The sequence below is a fragment of the Balearica regulorum genome, chromosome 2 (genome assembly GCF_011004875.1).
Source record: "Balearica regulorum gibbericeps isolate bBalReg1 chromosome 2, bBalReg1.pri, whole genome shotgun sequence".
In the NCBI taxonomy this organism is placed as follows: Eukaryota; Metazoa; Chordata; class Aves; order Gruiformes; family Gruidae; genus Balearica; species Balearica regulorum.
In genome coordinates, this window is record NC_046185.1 from 162628438 (window position 1) to 162650255 (window position 21818).

Consider the following 21818-nt stretch of genomic DNA (forward strand, 5'->3'; position numbering starts at 1 on the left):
AAGGACCTGCACAAGATCTGGTGACAAATTTGGAAACTTAGGAGAGCTGACAACAGCAATTCATTGCAGTCCTACCCGTAACAAGAAAAATCATTGTGAGGAATGGGTCAGCCAGAGACTGAAAATATGCAATTAGAAGTACTTATCTAAAATTACATGCCAAGTCTCCACAGCACATCTTTCTGAACCTAACCCTTTTAGATGAAATTGGCAATTACTCAAACACTAACAATCTCAATTACTACATCATGACCATACAGTGAGGAATACAACTGAGGCAGAGCAGTATGGACAAACCACATAAGAGACTTGAAAAGAGTACCAAGGAATGGTATCAGGACAAAAAGACCGACTGTGACAAGGGAAGAGATCTCTAACTCCTGCACTAGCATGAGCCATAAGAGAATTTGAATGCAGGTCAAGAGTACTACACACAACCCTTCACAGGCACCCTAAAATGTGACACCTTAGACAAAGCCTTTCCTCTTTAGGAGAGCAGATTTGTAGGTACCCATAAGGATAAAAATAGCATTAGTCACTAGATGGAAGCTGGAACCATGGTTCAAGTGACTTGCTGAAGATCACACAAGTGTTGAGCTATCCAGGACTCCTGAACTCTGTCTGTTCTACTTTCTAATTGCAATCACCAAAACAAGTGCCTGAGATAACACTACAGAAGCTGTCTAGATGCGAGTGGAAAGACAGACAGGTAGGATAAAAAAAAAATCCTAGAGAGTTGCTTTAAAAGGAAAGGTGGTGCAAGGCCTCATCTCCCTACCTTTCCTCAACCCCTGCCAGCCATTATTTACTATGAAAAGTTCTACCCAAGACACCTTTCTCACCTTTAGAGGAGATGCCTCAACGTTCACAGGAATGTCTATTTCTGCCTGGCTTAAATCCAGGGACCTTCCACATGTGAGGTGAAGGTGACAGCTGCTGCACTACAGAAGCACCAGTTCACACACACAGAGGAAAGGAGAAGAAAAACCCATCAACATAAAAGCCAGATGAGAAAAAGAAATTTTAGTTACCACGACTACCTGACAGAAGCCATTTTCCATTGAGAAAATCTTGAAAAGAGAAGCACACAGCAGAAGAAAATTACAAAGCTGCAGCTCCAAAGGCCTCTACCTCCTGTCCTGAACTCAGAATTAGTGGGGCTTTCCATCTGGCAGCCTGCAATATGTCAGAGCAATCCCTTAGCTGGCATCAGTATCAGAAAGAGATTAGGAACAAGAGCTAATTTGTTCCATTTTTTTCTCTTTACAGGTGAAGGGGAAAAAAAATGTAAAGAACTGCAGGAAAGGAAGAGAAAGCAAGACCATTCCCTTTAAAGTTTAAATATTCTGGGCACACGTAGCTCTGGATGCCCCTCAAACTGTAGAGCTCTTGTGGGTACAGCTGAGCTTCACATTTGCACATTAACTCTGTTCAAAACAAAGGGATTACAGGAAGTGCTTAGCTCTAAACAAGTAGCCTGAAGTTCTCCAACAGCTGATCTTTTTAATATTTTAAGTATCATGTCCCACAACCAGGACAACTGAGCTGCCTCTAGTGAAATCAGTCAGGTCCCCTCACATCACCTCAAGAAAGGTTGTTTAAGGCACTTAGTTAGCATAATCTGTTTGCTAAGTACAACTCCCCAGACAATTTTGATTGCATACCAGAAGTTCATCCATGCTCGTCTGACACTTCTCAAGATTGATCCGTTTAATGGCCACCTTCTCCTTCTTTGGAGCACAGAAGGCTGCCTGCACCACTGCAGTCGCTCCACTCCCTGTGGGTGAAAGAGGTAGACAGTTAGCAACATCTTACAGGACTTCAGCAGAAAGGAAGGGAAGTCAGAAAACAAAATTACGAGTGCCAGTTAGTAAAGACAGCAGAGCCAGGGGAAAACCCAGTGAAGGCAACCCCACAGACACTCCCTGCTCCAGGTCTGTGTAACTCAGTGGGTCAGCTCAGCTGCAACATCGAAGTGCTGGGCTAACCAAATGGAAACAAGTGGATCTTTATGATCCCTTGAAGGGATCATTACAGCTCTGCAGACAAAAAAAAACCCTCCAGACTCCAGCTTGCTTATAACAGAGGAGTGATTCTTCTTGTATGCTTTTAGAAGAAAGGCCACTGAGGTCACACAGACTTTTAACCTGACGTGCTCACCCCAAGTGTCAAAACAAGCTACACACTCTCTGCTACCAACACTAATGAGATTTTTCAAATATTTTTAATGTACTAATTGCTGTTCTCGTCTCCTCATTTTATGCAAAGACACGAGGTAGGCTTCATTCAAGCCTGTTCAGCTCCAGTTCTCACACAGTAACACACCGCCTTGGTGTCTGGGTTGAAAACCACAGCCAGAGAACATTTAAGTTCCAATAGGGAAAAAAATAACACATTTTAATGTACAGTTGTTCAAAGTGCTAGATGTAGGGATAAAAGTTCTGGATTTAAGCTGCTCAGCAATATCACATCCTTTGATATCAAAAGGAGTTTGCAGCTGTGAGATTTAAAATATAGTTGATGTTAAGCTCATATTTGTTGGCCTCCAGAAACAGTTGTAACATTCACATCTCATCAATAGGACACCTTGTTGCTTTACTTTCTACCTTCATCTTGCCTCCCCACATTTACACACTTCACCAGAAAAGAATAAATTCAAATTAAAAAGTGGGTGGGATAGGCAGAAAATAGCTCAAGAGCTTCTTATTGCCAATACCTAAAAAAATAAACTCACAGCTATTTTGTTCGTTATCCCAGGCATAACTCTTGAAGCCATTTGTGCTGATGAGGGAGACGAGAACAGCTATTCTGCATTTTGGAATAACACACCTATTTTACCAGATTCTCCTATTCTTAATGCTATAAAAACTACTTCAAGATTGTGCAATACAGGTCAAGCACATTTTTGCAAACTATTTTTTTTCTAGTACGTTCAGATAAACTGAGGCAACCATCTTCAAACAAAGGCTACTGAAGCTCCTTACAACTACCATCAATAGTCTCCTTGCAGCAAGTTGCACCAAGTCACAGTCAAACTCGAATCAAGTGCCAGGTGGGGGAAAGAGCTTGAAATCCAGCCCTGAAAGATCCAGGAATCACAGAATGGTTTGGGTGGGAAGGGACCTTAAAGATCATCTAGTTCCAACCCCCCTGCTGTGGGCAGGGACACCCTCCACTAGAAAAACTGCTCCATCTAAAGTCACACTGAAATAAGTTACAAAGCCCTGAACTGTGGGACTCTGCTCCTCTAATTTTCAACCAGTAACTGCTACAGTGGAGCTACACTAGAGTTTCACTTCACTTTATATGGCATTGGAAGTGTGCCCTGGACAATAGCATCAGCTTGCCAGTTGATTCCCTGCACTTCAGAGTTTACATTTTAACAGCAGAAAGCAGCAATGTGCAGAACACAAAACAGCAAGGTTGCTAAAGCTGACCTATTTCATGAAGCAAATGGGTTTTTAAGAAGTTCAAGACTGAGGCCATTTATTACTTGCACGCATATTATTCTTCAGAGACTATTCACAGCACAGGGCAAAACAAAACTACCAGGAGAAACTTAGGTGGAAGAAAAGGATAGCACTAGGGGCAAGAATATTTACAAGGGGCTTTGAAAACAAAGTTTGAGTGCCATAAGCAGGGTCTTGAGCAAAGGACGGATATGATGGAAGAGTCTAGGCAGACACGTTAACAAAGAGCACTCAGAAAAAGCTTTTTGTTTGGCTAGAGTGCCAGGAGCAGGGCTGAAATGCACAACATTAAGCATGGGACAAACATCTCAAAAGCAAACCTCCACATACAGGCCCTGTGGTGGCTTTTCCAGGCAGGTAGCAGGAGCAGACTCCAACACGAAAGCAGCAGCCCCAGCACAGACATATTCCCACTCACTAGGAATCCTGGGTTGCACTGATCTGCTCCTCTCTACCCAGTACCTGCTTCTCTGGGGGGAAAAAGGGAAAACACATGCAGTGCCTCAAGATAAAGACAGCAGAGCATACAGAAGTGGTGACAAAAGGCAGGAGAAGTGAGTTTGCATTTCCTAGCGCCGCTGGTCTCCCTACAGCAACAGCCTTTGGAAATCAGAAGAAAAAAACAAACATTTGTGCCTGTATCATTGCTTTGGAAAGAGTCAGATCCCAGAAGAAACGTGGCTGCTGACACATTCAAAGCACCAGTATTACGATTTCTTTCTTTGGATGTCTTGGTGCATAGTTATAGACAGAGGCTGAAAACACAAGCCAGATGCTGTAAGAGCACAGGAGTATGCACCTGAGAGGACCATCTTGTCACACAACCCTTTTCACTCCGCAGTTAGTTTTGTGGTGCTTATTTTGATCTCTAAAACTACCTGCACGGTCCTCATCAACACAAGAGTATCTGTGCTCAAAGGCTCTTTCTGGGTATCTCAGACACTCCACAGCTTCAGCATACACCTGCTTCTCCCCACAACATGATGCTCTGGGATTTCTGTGCCAGTTAAACCCAGTTGGTGTACACATGACTGGCAAAGATGCTTCTTACAATCCAAACATGATACCACTACTGTAGATGAAATCTTTCACAAGATGACAGTGAAGTCCAGGGTTTTATAGAATTGACTACACAAGGAATGGTTTTGTGCTTTCCTTTTTTTTTTTTTTTGGATGTTACTACCAGAAACAATAGATGCAGACTAATTAAAAGCAGGACCATGCATGCTACAGCTCCTTCCCAGTCCTCGAGGTTGCCTGATCAATGCTCGCTAGGACAGACTTCAGGGCAAAAACAGCTTCTCACTACGTGTTTGGACAATGCTCCAGCCTACAGAGACCCGATCTGTTATGGGTGTGTGGCATTATTTGAACAGTAATGAAATCCCAAACTAAATCCTGGGCACATGGCAGGGAATCATCCAAACTCGAGACTCCTCCCATTTAATTCCCTGCTGCTCCTACTTCTCTGGCAGCTCTCTTCATTTCGATCACCACCTGCTCTCCCCACTCCCCCCCTCTTCCACTAATTCGTCATTTCTTTCAGCTCCTCTGTAGCACTTAATTATAGAGAAACAATGAAATCTCAAAAGCGTATCAAGAAAGGATTAAGCCAAGCTGCAAGCACGATGTGCCACAAGCAAGCTGCTCTTTGGTAGCAGCAACAGTGGTGTGCCGTGCTTCTGAGACCAAACAAAGACAGGTTTCCATGCTTCTTTGAAGAGTACAGAAAACATAGCAACGTGGCCACTTCAGGCTTTGCAGCCACACAATTTGTTTATGAAATTCCAGGGTGGCAAAAGAAGGAAAGGAAAGAAGTTGCAGCAAGGATGCTAAACACATTGCTAAGTGAAAACAAGCATAGAGATGATGACATCAACAGAGAGAAAAAGAAAAATCCTGGCAAAGAAGTTTTTAAACTTTAAGACCAAGTAATAAATATACGGGGGGGGGGGGGGGGGGGGAAGTGATTTCCCTGGCTGCTATGAACCACCTTCAATGAGAAAAAAAAAGTCTACAAGAGCAGTTTCCGCTAGGGTAGCACAACTTAGACAAACCAACTCTCCCGGCAGACACAGATCTGCTGTGATCAGAGCCAACCACAGTGCTATGCACTGCTCAGCTGCGATGCTGTGGGTAGCACGGGGTTAATGCTCCTGTGCTCAGTTCATGCTCGCTCCCCACCTCAAGACACTCTGATCAAGGTCAGTGCTGAGGCTCTTCCCTCCACCTCCCTCAAGATCAGCTTTCGGAGAAAATTCGCTCTCTAGTTAATCTCTTCCAGCATAACGGCTTAGCAAAACAATGAAAACTGGGCACGGCCGAATGCTTGCTGCTTTATTCCTGAAAAGCAGGAGATCATTTTGTTGGGAAGGGGGGAGGAGGAAACAGACCCCGAGTGGGTATTAGGATCTGTTTAACACCCCTTGCTTTCGCCTCTGTAGGCTCTTAGATACAATTCCAACCCTTAGGATAGCAGCTGCAGAATTCCTGCATAAAAGGGTCATGACCTGCTTTAGGAAACACTGCCTAAGGAGGAAAACATACCCTTTCTAACCCTTGCTTCTTTCATGTTTCTATGATTAAATAGTTCTTTCTGAAATAAAATCAACCTCTGAAAGGATAAAAACAACCCAACCCAAAAACTCCCCAAGCACTCAGTTACTGAAGCTTGACTTCCCAGGGTATCTCCTCAGGATCCATGCTCCCTATACCTTCAGCATCCAGAGCTCCAGCCTGAACTTCTCCTTAAGTAGAGACAAACTCCCCACAGAAGTTCAATGCCAGCCTTCAAGGGTGGCTGGACTCTCTTCTGCAGTCACGTACTGTCACGTAACTTATATGAAGCTTGCTTTTTTTAAATTAAAAAAAAAACCCACACCACACCAACCGTCCGAGTTCTCCGTTAAAGTAGATGGAAACCAATGATTTCAAGGCTATTTGGAGGAATGGGAAGACAGGGGACTAACCTGAGGACACAGCACGTTCACATACACTTTGTTTCCAAAGCTAACTGAATCTTTGCAGCCACAGAATGACATTGCAGCTCTCCCAATAAGCCTGGGATAAATTGCACGGATGCCTCCTCCCAAGCGAATGCAACTGAAGCTAGAGGTCCTTTTGGCAGAGATTTCTGCTTAAGCAATGGGAACACTCACGTCAAATGGTCACAAGACAGACATCAAATCCAGGCTCTAGAACAGTATTCCCCCACCATGTGCAATGGCAATTTAAAGCAGCTACATAGAAAGAGTGCTCACAAAACAGCGTTGTCCAAACTTTAAGTCCATCCCACCACTGGAAACTGTGTTTCAGGTACCCTGGTAGATGTGAAAACTTCCCTTCAAGGTAACTCCAATGCTCACATAGCTGTTTCAATCAACAGAGGACATCTTCCATAACAGTCTTGGAGCATCAGTCTTTATCTTAATGTGGTAGCAAATCCCCTCTACAGAGGAAATACGCTTTTCTGGGGCCAAATGAATGTTACAAGCAATTTAGGTTGGAAGGAACCTCTGGAGGCCTCTAGTCCACTCTCCTGCTGAAAGCAGGGCCAAATCCCAAGTTAGATCAGTTTCCTCAGCATCAAATTGAGTCTAATTTTGAATATCTTTAACAACAGACACTTTTACAACCTTTTTGGCTGTTCCTGTGTTTGACCACCCAAATGGTAAAGCTTTTTTCACCTCACTATCTAATCAGATTTCCCAGCATTGCTCACAACTATGGCCTTTCATCGTGCACCTCCGTAGAGCGCAGCTTCATCTGGGCTAGATAGCTTCCCACTAGATAGCTGAGGACAGCAACATCCTCCCTTAGCTCACTCTTCTAAGGCTGAAGAAATCCAGATCTCCCAGCCTGCCCCCATAAGTCATGTTCCCACGTCTCCTTCAGCATTAGACCACGCTCAGTTGAACACCTCTGCACAACCCTGTCCTCTCCTTTCACCATTCCCCAGCGCACACACAAGCTCTCTATTTTTAAGCAAGATCTGGAATCCATCCTCCACTATCTGGAGTGCAGCGCCAGAAAGCCGCTCGTGACGCAGGCTCTGTTTATAATTGTGCCTCCGGGTTTTCCTCTTATGAACAATGCACACAAAACACTTCCCTGCAAGGCTGCTCTGGACCAAGCAATGGCTTTCAGGCTCCAGGTATCAGTTTCAGGTAAAAAAAAAAAAAAAAAAAAGAAAAATTCAGAACCATGTCCTGTGGGCTCTGGCACAATCTCTCAAAGGGTTTATCTTACATCCTGCTGGTTACACCAACCAAATAAATCACCCTGTTGTCATCAGCTGCAGAAGCAGCGAGAGAAGTAGACAGTTTGCTTCACATCTTTTTATGGGATTACACATCTATAACAACGAGCAGAAGATCCAGTCATGGAATCACACATACCCCCCCAAGATCTCTTGGTTGAGGATGTGATGTTAATGGTCCTCACTCCAGATCACACAGACAGGACACCCAAAGCCCTGGAGACCTTTAATGCTTTAGAACAGACTCTGTATTCATGCCTGCCACTGCAGGCACAGGGACAGCAACCTCCATCTCCCAATGCTTCAACTCTCTGACAGCCTCATGCCAAAGAGCTGTGGGAGCTCTGCTCTGTGGTTACTCATTCCAAGGACAATAGAGTAATAAAACATGAAGCTACAAGACTGGGAATAGAATTTCTTAAGCATTCTTACAGAGCGCAAGGCAGATACAGATCTAATTAAACCAGAAATAAAACACCAGATTGCAAACTCAGACTGATCTTGCATTGTTTGGTCCATTTGCGATAAAGGCAAAGTTATACCTCTATTTTCTCCACCTCATTTGAGGTTTCTAATGAGAAGAGAGTCCTCTCGTAAAGAGAAACTCTCTTCAGAAAACAAGCTAGCAAAAAAGCCTACTCTTAAATTTGTAGCCAGCTCAATACAAGGTGGGAATACTCCTTTCCCCAAGCAGAACTCAGTAAGAAGAGTCCACTGGATGTCAAAAGTCTTCTGGGCACAAGCCCCGCAATTCAGGAAAAGTGAAGTAACACAATGTTAATGTTGCTTGAATAGGGTCATAGTTTTTCAAGCCACTTCCCCACTATGTATCAAATTCCTACTACAAAATGGAAGATGCAATCCACAGTGACAGTTACAAATAGCATTAATAAAACCAAAGGGAATTCAGCATGGGACTCAGACATATTCCTAGTACTGCCACAGAGAAGATGAAAAAATATGCTCACCCTCGGTGAGGTGAAAGCTTTCACAGGAAAGCGTCATCTACTCAGCCCAGTACTGCAGGAAGAGTGTTGCAAATGTTAATGATGCTAGAAGGGAGGTTACAGCCCTGAAGCAGCAGGAAGATCACTTGGGTGCTTCTAGCACTGCTCAGAGAGAACCCAAACGGCAGGCCAACTCTGAATGCTGCTGCTGGAAACACTGTGAGTAGCAGTGAAACCAGCAAGGGAAAATTCAGTCGGTTTTGTTCTGCGCCTGGTTGAAAAACCTATGGGGAACAAAAGGAGCAGCACAGCAATCCATGGCCAAGACGACAAAAAAAGCTACAAAACCACAAGAGTGAGCAGAGCTCCCTTTCCATACTAACACAGGGAGTGCAGACATGCACCTACCCCCAGGAAGCTCCCAAGCTGCACGCCCACTCCCAGACCTTTCCACCACTTGTTCCTGATACAGATTTACTATGAATAGTATTTCCCATAGAGACAGGAACCAGGGTTTTACACTCATTTTTCCACAAGCTGAAGGACAACACATCCACAGTGCAAGATGGTAATATCCTATTTAAAACCTTGGTAGTGGCAGCAAGAGGCCAGGTTTAACTTGGTGCACCCTCTCTCAACTCAAGTTGTGCGGTATTTTATCTACAGCAGAGGCAGAAAGATATTGAATACAGAAGAAGGAAAGAAATACTTGCTAATACACTGCAGGGAAAAAATAAATCATCGATTATAACAAAGAAGCATAAGTAAAGCCAAAAAAGCAGAAGCAGACTTAACGGTTGTGAGGAAGCCAAATTTAAAGTCTGTATTGGGGAGGCGGAGGAAAACCAGCAATCCCCACTGACTGAATATCACAGCGTAAGTACACACTATATATGAAGACACTTGCATTACACAGGTGCAGCAGTCCTACAGGTAGGTGCAATACTGAACTCCCACATTTACAAGAGGGTAGCTACCCTTATATTTCTGAGAAAAAAAGCTTTAAAAAGAATAGCTCAACTCCATTTTAAATAAATTATTCTAAAACTTTGCATTTCCATGTGGTCAATGTCAAAATGTCACCCCGCCCTTCAATACAGCCTAACTCACATCAGCGAACGCAGCACATTCCATATGGGCTCACCTTGAGCACAGCCAAGTGCTGCTAACATGTAGCTGGGTTGAAGCCAAGGTGACTGCACAGACATTAAGACACAGTGCATGTGCTGGACAATACATTGAGAAAGGGCAATAATTGGGAGCTAATATGTCCAGGCACAGAATTAAGACTTAAATAAAAATTACTTTTATTTTGCACCAGCACGTCTGATGACTACTGTCTAAACCTTTTAATGAAAGGATTGGAAGGAGGAAGGGGACAAAGCACAGTTATTACTTGTGAACTCCTACATTTGTTTCATTTAAATTGTAGGTGTATCTCTTTGCAATGACCTCTGGCCATTTATTCCAGTATAGTCAGAGCTCAAGTAGTTTGCAATTCTGTGCAAGTTGCGAGGTCATTTATTTCAAACGGTACTCACGTGAGGGATTTATGTTGTTAAGACTCAATTACATGCTTTTCTCAAAGTCTGAGAATCTTTGCTCAATCATTTCATGTTAGTACCTGCAGTGTCCAACAGACAATTAATATTACAGCATTATTCCAGTCTGTTCAAAAAATTCCAGAAAATAAGGAGAAGCAGATTTGTGAAACTCAGCTATCAAATCAGAAACACAGCCAAAATATTTGAACTGCACGTAAACTTGCAGACAGTGAATTATTCACCATCTTGATGAGAGCTCTCGCTGTTGACAATACCACTGAAACCCACACATTGCGTTCAGAGCTCAGAGGTTTCTGCCCATGTAAGACAATGTCTTTCAAGACTCCTAATGCTCTGTGTACAGAGAAAAGCAGTGATAACAGTAAAGATCATACAGTGCTGCCACCGCTTGTTTAGACATGCTTCCCCTCCAGTGGTCCATCATCAATACAGGAACATTTGACTCTGCAGACCTATTGCCCAGGACTTTAATTCAGTTCTCAAACTCGAAAGGAGAAATACAAACCCACATCCAGTCACTTGCAAGAAGTCCAAAATCATTTTCAGAGCTATCAGCAACTGATGGGCTGGGTACATCTCCCCATGGTCCCATCAAACTCCACGTTATAAATAAATGACTCGCTGATTTCTAAGCTGTAGAGAGATCTAGCTACTGTAAACTGCACGACTCAATGCCAAAGTTTCTGCAGAAAGGAAGGGGAGTCTTATGGAAATTTTCACCCCACCCCATGTGGCATTGTTCTCTCAAAACTCTTTCGATATCTCTTAGGCCCTGCACACAGAAAAACGTCATCTGTTTTCCCACCTTCAGCAAACATTCAGGTTGGGAATCCTTACAGACTAAGCACAGAAGTGACAGCTTTGGAGAGAAAATGGTCAGTCTGTCAATATAACAGAGGCCAGGACTGGAACAGAGGGCAATGAATAGGGTTGGCCATGCAAAGCATGTCAGCAAGATATCTGACAAAATTGTCACCAGGTCACTTCGCTGTTTGATTTCACAAATGAACTGCTTCACCTACAGTCACCAGTTTACAGTACACACAGCTGAGCCAGGCTTTCAGCTGCCTCCCTACCTCCAAGCGGTGCTGAACACAGCAGAGCTACAGCCACCCAGCCATTGGACTGTACGCTAGAACAAGAGATGCAGGAAAAAGAAAATTTAAAAAAAAAAAAAAAAGAGAAAAAGCCATTGGTCACAGATGGTATGATGGTATCAGTGGACAGAAGAATTAACAGGGGCAAGTATCAGCCCATCTGATAGCGTCCTCAACCTTTTCACTGCAAACACCGAAGCACGGAAGACCTGAAACCCACCTTGAAAAGCACGGAAACACTACGGACACACCGACAGTCTGACCAGAACCTCACCAGAAAATACAAACACTCTCCAGCTGCACAAGGCACCCGGGTGATTTGGGGAATGCCTTTGAGACTGTTTTCCCCATGACAGTAACAACAGTAAGCTCCAAGGGCCAGTTACACAAGTCCTGCGTGACCTGCCACACTTACTTAAGATGCTATTAGCATGCCTAAATTAGATTTTCAGTTTGAAACCAATTATATTTATTTGATTTCATGCCAGGATCTCTGGTTAATTTAAAGAGCACTGCAGCTATGCAGTGTTAACTCCACACGATGGAAAGCAGGCTCAAACATCTCATTTCCAAACACAGCAATATTACCGGAGAAGGTTTATCCTTCCCTTTTAATCACTGTCAGTTGTCTTTATGGTATATGCAGCAATGTAAATATCATGCTGGCTGTCATCAGGTATTACCAAGGGTCGAAATACAGCCCTGGTACAGTAGCCAAGCCAGCGTTCTCCTTTCTTCCCTCCCAACATTTATCTTTGAACTCTGTCTCAACTGTAATTGTCAACTGTAGAGGATATTTTATTTGGCCAGGATTCCACTAAACAGAACAATCTGTCTGCATACAGTGCAGATGTTTGATAGTACAGTGGTTATTTTAGGTAAATAAGCTTTTAAGTATCTGATATGTCCTCTCTTGAAGGCTAATGTCTTTTCTTTTCAGGGAATAGTTTGATCTAATAAATCTTTCCTGTGTCTATTAGTGTATTCAGCATACAAGATTAGTCCACTGGTTAAAAATTACATTCTTTAACCAGGAGTAATGAGAACCATCCTCAGCCTTAGGATCTGGACAAATAACTATGCTCAGGCTGCTAGTTCATCAGCTGTTCAAATAAAGATTTGCACTGGTGAGTTGTTCAACAGAAAAAGAGTTCATGCTCAAGTCGCTTTTTCCAGTGAAGTACAGTTCGCTGGAAGTCAATAGCCAAGTATTTCTTAGCTGTTAATACCAAGTTATTTATTAGACAGCACTTGGCATCCCCGATGATTACAATTTTTACTTTAGCGAAGGGATGGAACTTACAGCCACAGCTTTCAACTTGCTTGGTGCACTACCTCGCAAGGTGAGAGACAAAGAGGTTCACAAAGAAGTAGCCTAGGAGGTGAAGTTCTGAGAAGCGAGGACATATAACACTTCCAGTTTCCAAAGGACTCAATTTCCACTGGCAGATCTTAAAGAATCAGAAGTCAGAGACATTTGTAGACAACACATTTAAGGTTTGGAGACAGCACAAATGCCAAGCTGCAACTCTCCCATACCTTCACTGGGACACGTCCTTGTGGATATGGCCCAAACATAAAGCAAGCAGCATAAGAAAAACACTGAGCTATAGACTCACGCTATAAAAGGGAAGGCATTGTTACTTCCCACTGTCGTAGGGAATCCATTAAGCAGCTGTTTCATACAGCGATGACAGGGTCACACGGAGGTTTGAGTGTTTAATAGAACGTGTGCCTGTAATTCCCCCATGCGCCATTTCAAACACAAGCACTCATTAATTTGATATAGGGATTATACAGTTTGGCATCAGCGATAGCAGGGAACTGGACTCCGTGACCCTGGGAGTCCTTTCTAGCTCTGTGCTTCAGCAAAATAAGTGACAGTAGCTTTCCATTTGCGTTCTGAAAATTGACATAATGAAATTCATCCCTGGGGATTTTGCAGGAAAGGTGTTTAGTCCGTGAGAAGAAGCATCATCTTTATGAGTTTTTAAGCCATCGAGATAACCTAGTATCGCGTTGTCTGCCTGAAGCAGGAGATGGCCTAAAATGCCTGACTGCTGTTTCAGCTGCCCCGCTTACTTCAACAGTAAGTATCAGCTCTGAGCATAGCCAGCTAATTTCCTTAAGAAAAATATTCGTTAAGTGCTCTCATCCCACAGCTTTTAACTTGCTCTCTACATTTTCAAATGCTATCATTTCTCACTCTTTGCACTGTTTTCAGAACTTCCTTTTCAGAGAGCTGGAACAAACCCTGGAACCCAAGAAAATGGACTTACAATCCCCTGAAGACTAAAAATGAGCAAGAGCCTAAATTAGACTGAATCAAAAATGAAAATGCACAACCTGTCCAACAGTAACCATGGAGCTTTCATCCAATATTTAAGAAAACTTCAGTTTTACCAAACATTATGTTGAATTGCCACAAGATGCAATAATTTCATATCCTGACCACAAGCATGTCAATACAATTCCACGTTCACAACTAGTTTTTTTAGAACGCTTTCCTACTTGACAACACTCTCCCCTCTAAAAAACTGCAAAATTTGTCAATTAACTCCCCTCCAAGACGAAAGGCAACTTAACTTCTTCCAGACAACAAGCTAGCAGAGGATACCACAGGACAAGCTACATGCTCAGTTAGATCTCACCAGAAGACTCAGTGGGGTACTCAAGGTCAAAATTTTACTCTGCAGTTTTAACTTAATTAACAATGCTGCAGATGGATGAAAAGGAATCAGAGCATCCTCCCACACAGCTTTATTAATAGCAAGGTGCTAGCAGTAAAGAGAGTAAAGTTTGTGCTTAAATTACCATTCATGACTATAAAGCGGTAAAATTTTGGCAAAACCCTGAGAGAATTTACTACACTCAGAGTCAACCACTGAAGTATTTCAACTCACACTATTCTTCTTTAACAGCTGCTCATACCTTTTCTCTCCAGGATGAATTTACATAGGCTCATTTCCTGCCTGATGGAAATACCCATTTGGGAGAATGGTATAGTCAGTTTAGCATGAAACAGCTAAATGAAACAAAACAAGGTATTTCTCTCTCCCCTGCCCCCAACTCAGTAGCTCTCAAGACAAAACGGGTGGGGCAGAAAATTGCAATTTGGCAAGAAACTAAAACCTTATTCAGAAGAGCTTTTCTGTATTCCCTCAAAAAATGTATTTTAATTCGACTGAGTTGTAAGAGTTTGAAAGTGTTGTTTCACAAGCACGCAGTACAAGCTGTATAAAAATAATGGATGAGAGATGGAGGGAAGAAATCCTTGCAAGGTGTGTTAAACTCTAGTTTGGTGGAGGTTGATACATAACCAAATATTTTTTTTCCAGAGTGGAATTTCTCTCAATTACAGAAAATCTGTATTAAGCAAAAATTCTGCATGCGGTGATGCACATCAGAAAGCAACAATCTTCAAGAACCTTGGGGAGTGGTGAAAGAAAGGACTTGGAAAAAAAAAATGTTGCTGGATATTGCAGCAATTGAGGAGGGTTGAAAAGAAATACTGGATTTTTCCTTTTTGCACTTGGATCACCACAAATCCCTACCTGCTTGTACTATGTGACGGGACCACATAGTCGGTGTTTTTAACCGGACTATGCAGGCTGTGGTGATTAACACGAGTTAGCACTGCGTTAGCAGCGTTTCAAGGCAAATGACACACGCGGACAACCTAAGGGATCAACCTTACAGTTGACAGAATCCCACACTAAGGTCAGTCTCTTCATTTGTATTCACGCACAAAAGGAACATAAGAAATACTGAAACAGTATGGTGGAACTAGTCAGGTACCAGTAACCCTGTTGTCATTTAGCTAGATTTACACTATTTGCTGCAATGATCTTGTCTTACTCAGACAAGTTTGATTTTGTTCTTAGCATGGCTCTCTTCATTAGCATATGCATTATTTTCCACATCAGTGGTGCCACATCTCTCATACACCAAGAGCGATGACCTTCTGCTAAAGAGCCTGGACTACCTATCACTCAGGGACCTAACCCTGCCTCCGAGACTTTCCTGCATGACTGCCAGAAAGACAGTTTGATGGTTTGTTTTTTGGGTTTTTTTTTTTTTGTTTTTTTTTTGAAATGTCAAGACTGAACTCCCTCAGGTGAAGTCACAGGAAACTGCCGCAACTTTGAGAGCCCAGTTCTTTGCATGTGCATTTCAGTTATTTGATTCTAAAGGGAGTGCAGGGTAATAGCCTAAATCCATCCGGAAAGTCCCAGGATCCTGATATTTCAAAGATTTTGCAATGTCAAATTCCACTGCTCTGACAGCTATTCTTCTACACCCACAAAGCTCTCAAGTCTGTCTCTCCCTATTAAGAAAGTTTAATAACACTGAGTTTACAAGCACTCCATTAGCATGTCCACAGCTAAATTTATGACTACAGAGATTTATGATTGATATCATGCATATTAGGGGAAATCTTCCAAGAAAATTTGACCAAAATGCAGTTTTTCCGCAATTCACTAACACAATTAGCAATAAGAACCAATGTTATTGCCCATCATTTTAAACAGCTCCAACTTTTATTAAAATATGACATCTCTAGACACTGACTTGGTGGGCAAGCAGAAATAAAATGGATGCTGCCAAGTTTAAACAGGCAAACGTTCTGGGGAAGAGTTGATCCTCTCCCAGATTTCATCAGCTGCAGAAGGAAGCAGCCTCCCAGGCGTGCAATTGTCAGCCAGTGTATACACCCCTCAGGTGTGCTCAGGAGCACAGCACATCCACATTTCCCAGCACTAGCTGAGATACTTGCATTAAATTGAAACTATTTAAATGGTATTCTTGAGAAATGAAAGTGTTAAACATTAATCTGGGAAGCTAGCAGCACTGGAAGCAACTACCATGTAGAAACCAACCATGGGAAAGCGTGAACTACTTCCACATGAAAAACCCCAAATGTTTTGTTTTTTTCTTAATATCCCACAGCAGCTGAAAGCAGCAGGAACCATCTCTGCCCTCCTCTCAAATCAGTACGCAAGGCAGCCACACCGCTTCAATAACAACAACGTATTCTTCCCAGCCAGCCTCTTTCACCACTGCTTGGCTTTGTAAGTCCTCAGTCTGCTTCCTTGTGCATTTTATCCTCCTTCCTATCAGAGAGTAAACAACAGAAACACTAAACAAAGACACATGCACAAACACCTTTTGCTTTCACTTCCCAAGAGGTGACGGTCAATTCAATTTAGCCCTAATCTAGTAGAAAGATGGTATCAAAGGTCTTAAAGCAGTGAGGTGTGCCAGGTATTCAAAGAAGAGGTAGCCTGGACGCAGGAGTAACCTGGCTATTCCGTCTCACTCAGGAATACACAGGAGAATTTATTTCTCTATGTCCAAGCAGCTGAGAAACCGCAGTACAGAGCATTACCCACTTCAGTGCCGAAGCAGACCAAGTACTGGGAATGACCTCTTTTTTTTTTTTTTTTAACAGATCTACATTTGACCAAAGATAATTTTATATATGCTTTAACATAATGTAAGACAACAAAAAGGTTTTTTCTACCAACTTGAAGTGGAAAAACTTTACAAATAGGCACACAAAGCAAGTCTTCAAATGAATTAACCAGCCTAAATACTGGGAACACGCTGCAGGAATGAATTGTGTTTAGCTAGGTTGGGTGAGGAGGAGTGGGAATCTGCGAGGAAATGCTAAAACAAAACATATGGCATGAAGACTGAAGTCTAAACGCTCAATTTAGTTCTCAAGCAGTTATATTTTATAGAGTGTAACATTTTTCTTCAATGGGTTTTAAATACTTAGGCATATGAAACTGGCTGCAGCTAGCACATAAGAGTCACAGGTAAAAATCAACAGCATGCTTCAAAAAAAAGAAACCTAAAAAGTTATTGTTGGACAAGAGCCTCCCATTCCAGCCTGGTTTACACGTCTAAAGACTTCAGTCATACCTGGTGACTACTTACAGGCTGCTTTTCTTCAATGACCATGCTTTTTTCACTGCATGAGATTACTACCAAGCACAAGATGGGTGACCACAGACATTTTGATAAAGTTTGGGGAAGCAAAAATCTTAATTCTAAGAAGTTCCTCTATACCTGCAAAAGAAAGTTTCTCCCACACAGGCATACATACATTCACATGTAGTGTTTGGGAAGAACTAGGCTAGAAGTCTAAATATTCAACTCAATATCAATGTGTTCGCAGGCAAAGTCCAAGTTAAAAGCTACACGAACCGCAGTCATTAAAAAACCTAATCATTCAGTAAATGGTGAATTCAATTTTCAATTTAAGCTTGATTTCTGAGGGGAGAAGAAACTCCCACCACATCTGTTCATGCAGCCTGCATTGTCCTCATCACTACGAAGGAATCTGTCAGGGGAGAAAGGGCACAGGAACAGAGCAAGGGAGCACTCCCATCGCTAATTTATCTTCTGTTTCTGGCACAGACTGTTCACAGCAAAGAGGATGCTCCTAAATCAAACAGCCACAGCCAGCACAGCTCTCATCTTTCCAAAAAAGTAGCAAAATGAGAATGACCCAGTTCCAATCAACTTCACTACCGCTACCAGCGTTTCCAACAGGAACTGAGATCCAAAGGAACCTGCATGTGTGAGTATCTGACCAGCAGAAGCACCATGAGGTCGAATTTTTTTTTAAGCTTCAAAAAAGACGACTGCCATGATTTGTATGCAATCCACACTTGGAAGACCACCTTCACAACCACCAGCACAGAGTACATTTTTCTTTTTAGATGAAAATTTAGATGTCTCCAGAGGGGGTATTCACCTGCAAAGACTATTGCTACTCTGGGGGTACGTTTCATAAAAATGCTTTATAAATTGCTTCTTCTACCCCATCTCCATTTTATCCTGTTTTGAAATGAAAGTCAGGTTCTGATCCTGAGTAAGGTTCCTTGATTCAGTGAAACAGAAATTATTTAAGCCTAAGGAGGCTACTCAGCAGTTACTAACACTAACCAAGCATAATAAATGCAGGCATTAATCCATACCTTTATGATGGCATGAGTCATCCCCAGTGCTGAGTAATCCTTTTTTTAATATTAGCCGGAATCAGGAGGGCAGTTTTACTGGAGAAGTTCTTTTTGAAGGTAGACAACTTGCTCTTTCGATTCCTGCACCAAATCAGTATGGAGCCATCCACGTCAAATGAAAGCCACATATGGCTATTTCCAGGCAAAACCAGCACAAATTAAGGAATTGGACTACACATGGATTTCCTTTATTCTGATGTGGAAAAATAGCTGAGCTGGTAATCTACTGAATGTCGAACTCTAAATATAAAGAGCAACGTTTTTCATCAGGAAACAAGCTAAATCTTTCAAAAGCACCGGTGCAAGGTTCATCTCTTTCCACACCAGGACATCTCTTTGTTCCCTGCTGAAAGACTTTTACAGCTCTACAGAAGCAAAGAGGTCAAAAAAAGAAAAAAAAAAAGAAGAGAAAAAGAAAAAGAAAAACTCTCAAGGTTTACAGGAGACATGAAGCAGGAGGGCAAGGCAGTCCAGCTCAGTTAACACAGTGACATTTTGTCCTACAAATCATATACATGTTAGGAAACTTGTGTCACATCTCCATCCAGGATGCTGGCAGACACACCAATGTTTGAAATGAGTAAGGGGGGTGGGGGATGGGAAAGTTAAAAAGAGAAACCATATGTTTGCAATATACACATCTCAGTGTACACTCCATCACACGCCAGAATGCCAACACAATCTTTCAATGAATGGGCAATTTCCAGAAACTTGGTTTACAGAGGGACAGGGAAAAGGTACAGAAGAAATTAAATACTTCTTTCCTGATTTCTCCCCAGGTTCTGTCAATTAACGTGAGACAATGATACATCTCTGTGCTCCTCCTAATACTTTGAGGCTGTACGATGTGCGTCTTCAGCAGCAAGTTCTCCTAAGAGCAGAAGTGCATTTACATTCCCTTTTGTTCCCATCCCAGTCTGCTCCCCAGCTACAAAGAGGCAGATTGTCTGGTTGGATACTCAAGCCCAAATCCTTGCTTTGTGCTACCACAGCACCCCTTTGCTGGCTCCCAGAAGAAAAAAAAAAGGTGCATTTCCACACACGGATCCAGTTTCTTTTCCCAGAGAAATGGGTGGCATGTTCTCCCCCTTCCTCCCCACGCCCTATCTCCTGCTACTCAAAGCGGCTGAACATCATCCTCCCCAGGGCACATTTTCCAAAGGAGGTTTTGAGGGTTGAGCTGTAAGATTATGCCTTCCCCGTCTTTACTACATCGAGTTTGTCTCCTTCCTAACGCACTGCTGCTCCCACTGAGCAAAGGGAGAGGACAAAGCTTGATCCCACAGAGCAACAGGGATTTCCACAAGGATTTCCCCCCCTCCACAGCTTTAGTTCCTTCCTACTTTTAAACAATGCCAAGAATTTAATCTCTTAAAACAGCATTTTCACAAACTCTCCCGCCCTCCTTAACAGAAAATAAGTCTCCCCATGAGGCAGAAATGGAAGGCCTGGGCATGATAGTGCTACGCCATTTATAAACTTCAAATAAAAGCACTCCATAAAGATTACTCTAAAAATTAACCTCCTTCGTAAAAGCCTTTGGCCAGGAGCCTGCCCAGCCACCTCCTGCTTTACGGGAGACACTGACCTTAGAGTCACCTGTGGCACCACCTCAGATGTGTCACATACTCGCCCTAGAGCAATATATCCCTCAAACACACACCCCAGCAAAATGGTTGAGACAGCCAATAAATCAGTACTGCCTTTGTTAACTGTGCAGTTTAAAGTCAAGAAAGAGTAAAGGAGGAAAAAAAAAAAATAATTTAATGGAAAGAGCAAGGCTGGGGCCTCAAGCTGCGAGGACAATGAATGAAAATTCACAGCAGCAGCAAAAACCCAGGATAAAAGGCTCATTCGGCAACACTACAAAACCCTGTGTCCCCTGCATGGATCAAAGCAAGACGGGGCTCCAAAGCTGCTAGAAGTCGCCCCCCCCCCAAACAAATGGGGGTGCTCTGGAAGGAGAGAGCCCACATAAGCTGTGGAGTTTGCTGCTACAGGCCCAGCACATGCAAATTCGCACGGTACCGGGCAGACAGAAGAACCCCCACAGCGTGGGCCCCGTCCTGCTCCATCCCCCCAGCCCGGCATGAGGATACACACGGCCCGGTGCAGAAGAGGGAGATGAGCCCCCTGCCAGGGGGGGGTGCTCCCCCCCATGACCACCTCAAGCCTCTGCTGGGAGTGGGGCAGACCCACGCCCCCCTCTATGGGTGCCTAACACGCGCGAGGAGGGGGAGCAGCCCCGCACCCGTGGAGAGGCTGCAGAAGTGGAGCGGCAGGCCCAAGGCACCCAGCCCCTCGCTGAACACGCACATCCCAGGGCAGGGGGGCCCGGACCCACAGACACCCCCCGTGGAGGGAGGGGGTGGAGGCAGACCCCCACACCACACACCCCTCTCGCGAGTAAAGGGCTCTCCCGGACACCCACACGCCTCGGGGTGGGGAAGGCAGACCCCCGCTCACACCCTCCCCACACACATCGCTGGGGGGGGGGGGGGGGGTGTGTGGCACACACTCCCACTCCTTGACAGGGGCTGCATGACAGGACCCTCCCTCAGCTGAGGGGTGACAGACACCCCCCACCTCCCTCCGCGGACACACACACCCCCCTCAGCGAGGAGGCGCCCCACACACCCCCCCCCATCCCCTCCGCAGCGCGCACGGCCGCCGGGCGGGAGCCGACCGTCCCCGTCCCGCCCCGCCGCCGCTCACCGATGACCTCCTGCAGCTCGTAGTCATCCTTGTTGATAGACCAGGGCAGCGCGCTGGGGTCCTCGGCCATGGCCGCGCCGCGCCCGCCGCCCGCCCACCCTCCGCGCCGCGAGGGGGAGCGTCACGCAGAAACGAGGAAGCGGAGAGACGCGACGCTACCCCGCACGGCCCGGCCTCCCCAAGCCCCAGCCGAACCCCCGCCGGCAGCGGCACCCGCAGCCCCACCACCCGCCGCTACCGCCGGCCAAACTTTGCCTGCTCCCTCCACCTGCCCATGCCCAGAGCGCCCTGACGTCACCCGTGCACGTCGCCGCACGCACGCCCCGCCCGCCACAACGGGGGGCGCCGCCCGCCGCCATTTTGAGCGTGGCGTCCCTCCACCGCCGCCACACCAACCTACCGCAGTTTAGTCGGCTGCCGCCACCGGCCTCGGGGAACGGGCCGGTACGGCGGGTTGCCGAAAGCAGACAGCGGAGGGGGACTCCGTAAGGAAGAGAAAGGGAAGGGCGGGGATGCCACACACAAGATGGCGGCTGCCCACATCTTCCCCTCCCTCAGGCAATAGGCGGGAGCGGCTGCTGGCTTAAGACCCACTGCGGGCTGCGATTGGTTGCAAACTGCCGAATCCGCAGATGCTATTGGATAAGAGGTTGTCAGTCGCGTCTTGTCCTCCTCCAGGGTCCCTTCGCTTGCGGGGCCTCAGGTCGGGGCTGGGAGCGAAGGCCGGGAGCAGAG

The 21818-nt window shown here is 44.5% G+C and overlaps 1 protein-coding gene across 1 annotated transcript in view; it reads right to left on the reverse strand.

Moving 5' to 3' along the window:
- Nucleotides 1-21378, reverse strand: part of OXSR1 (oxidative stress responsive kinase 1) — a 96093-nt gene extending 74715 nt beyond the window's left edge. The window contains exons 1-2 of the mRNA XM_075746743.1: nt 21084-21378; nt 1665-1777 (exon numbers count right to left, since the gene is read on the reverse strand). Of these exons, the coding sequence (XP_075602858.1) occupies nt 1665-1777; nt 21084-21153 (183 nt within the window). The 5' untranslated portion in view covers nt 21154-21378. The remainder of the gene's footprint in view (nt 1-1664; nt 1778-21083) is intronic.
- Nucleotides 21379-21818: the final 440 nt, after the last annotated feature.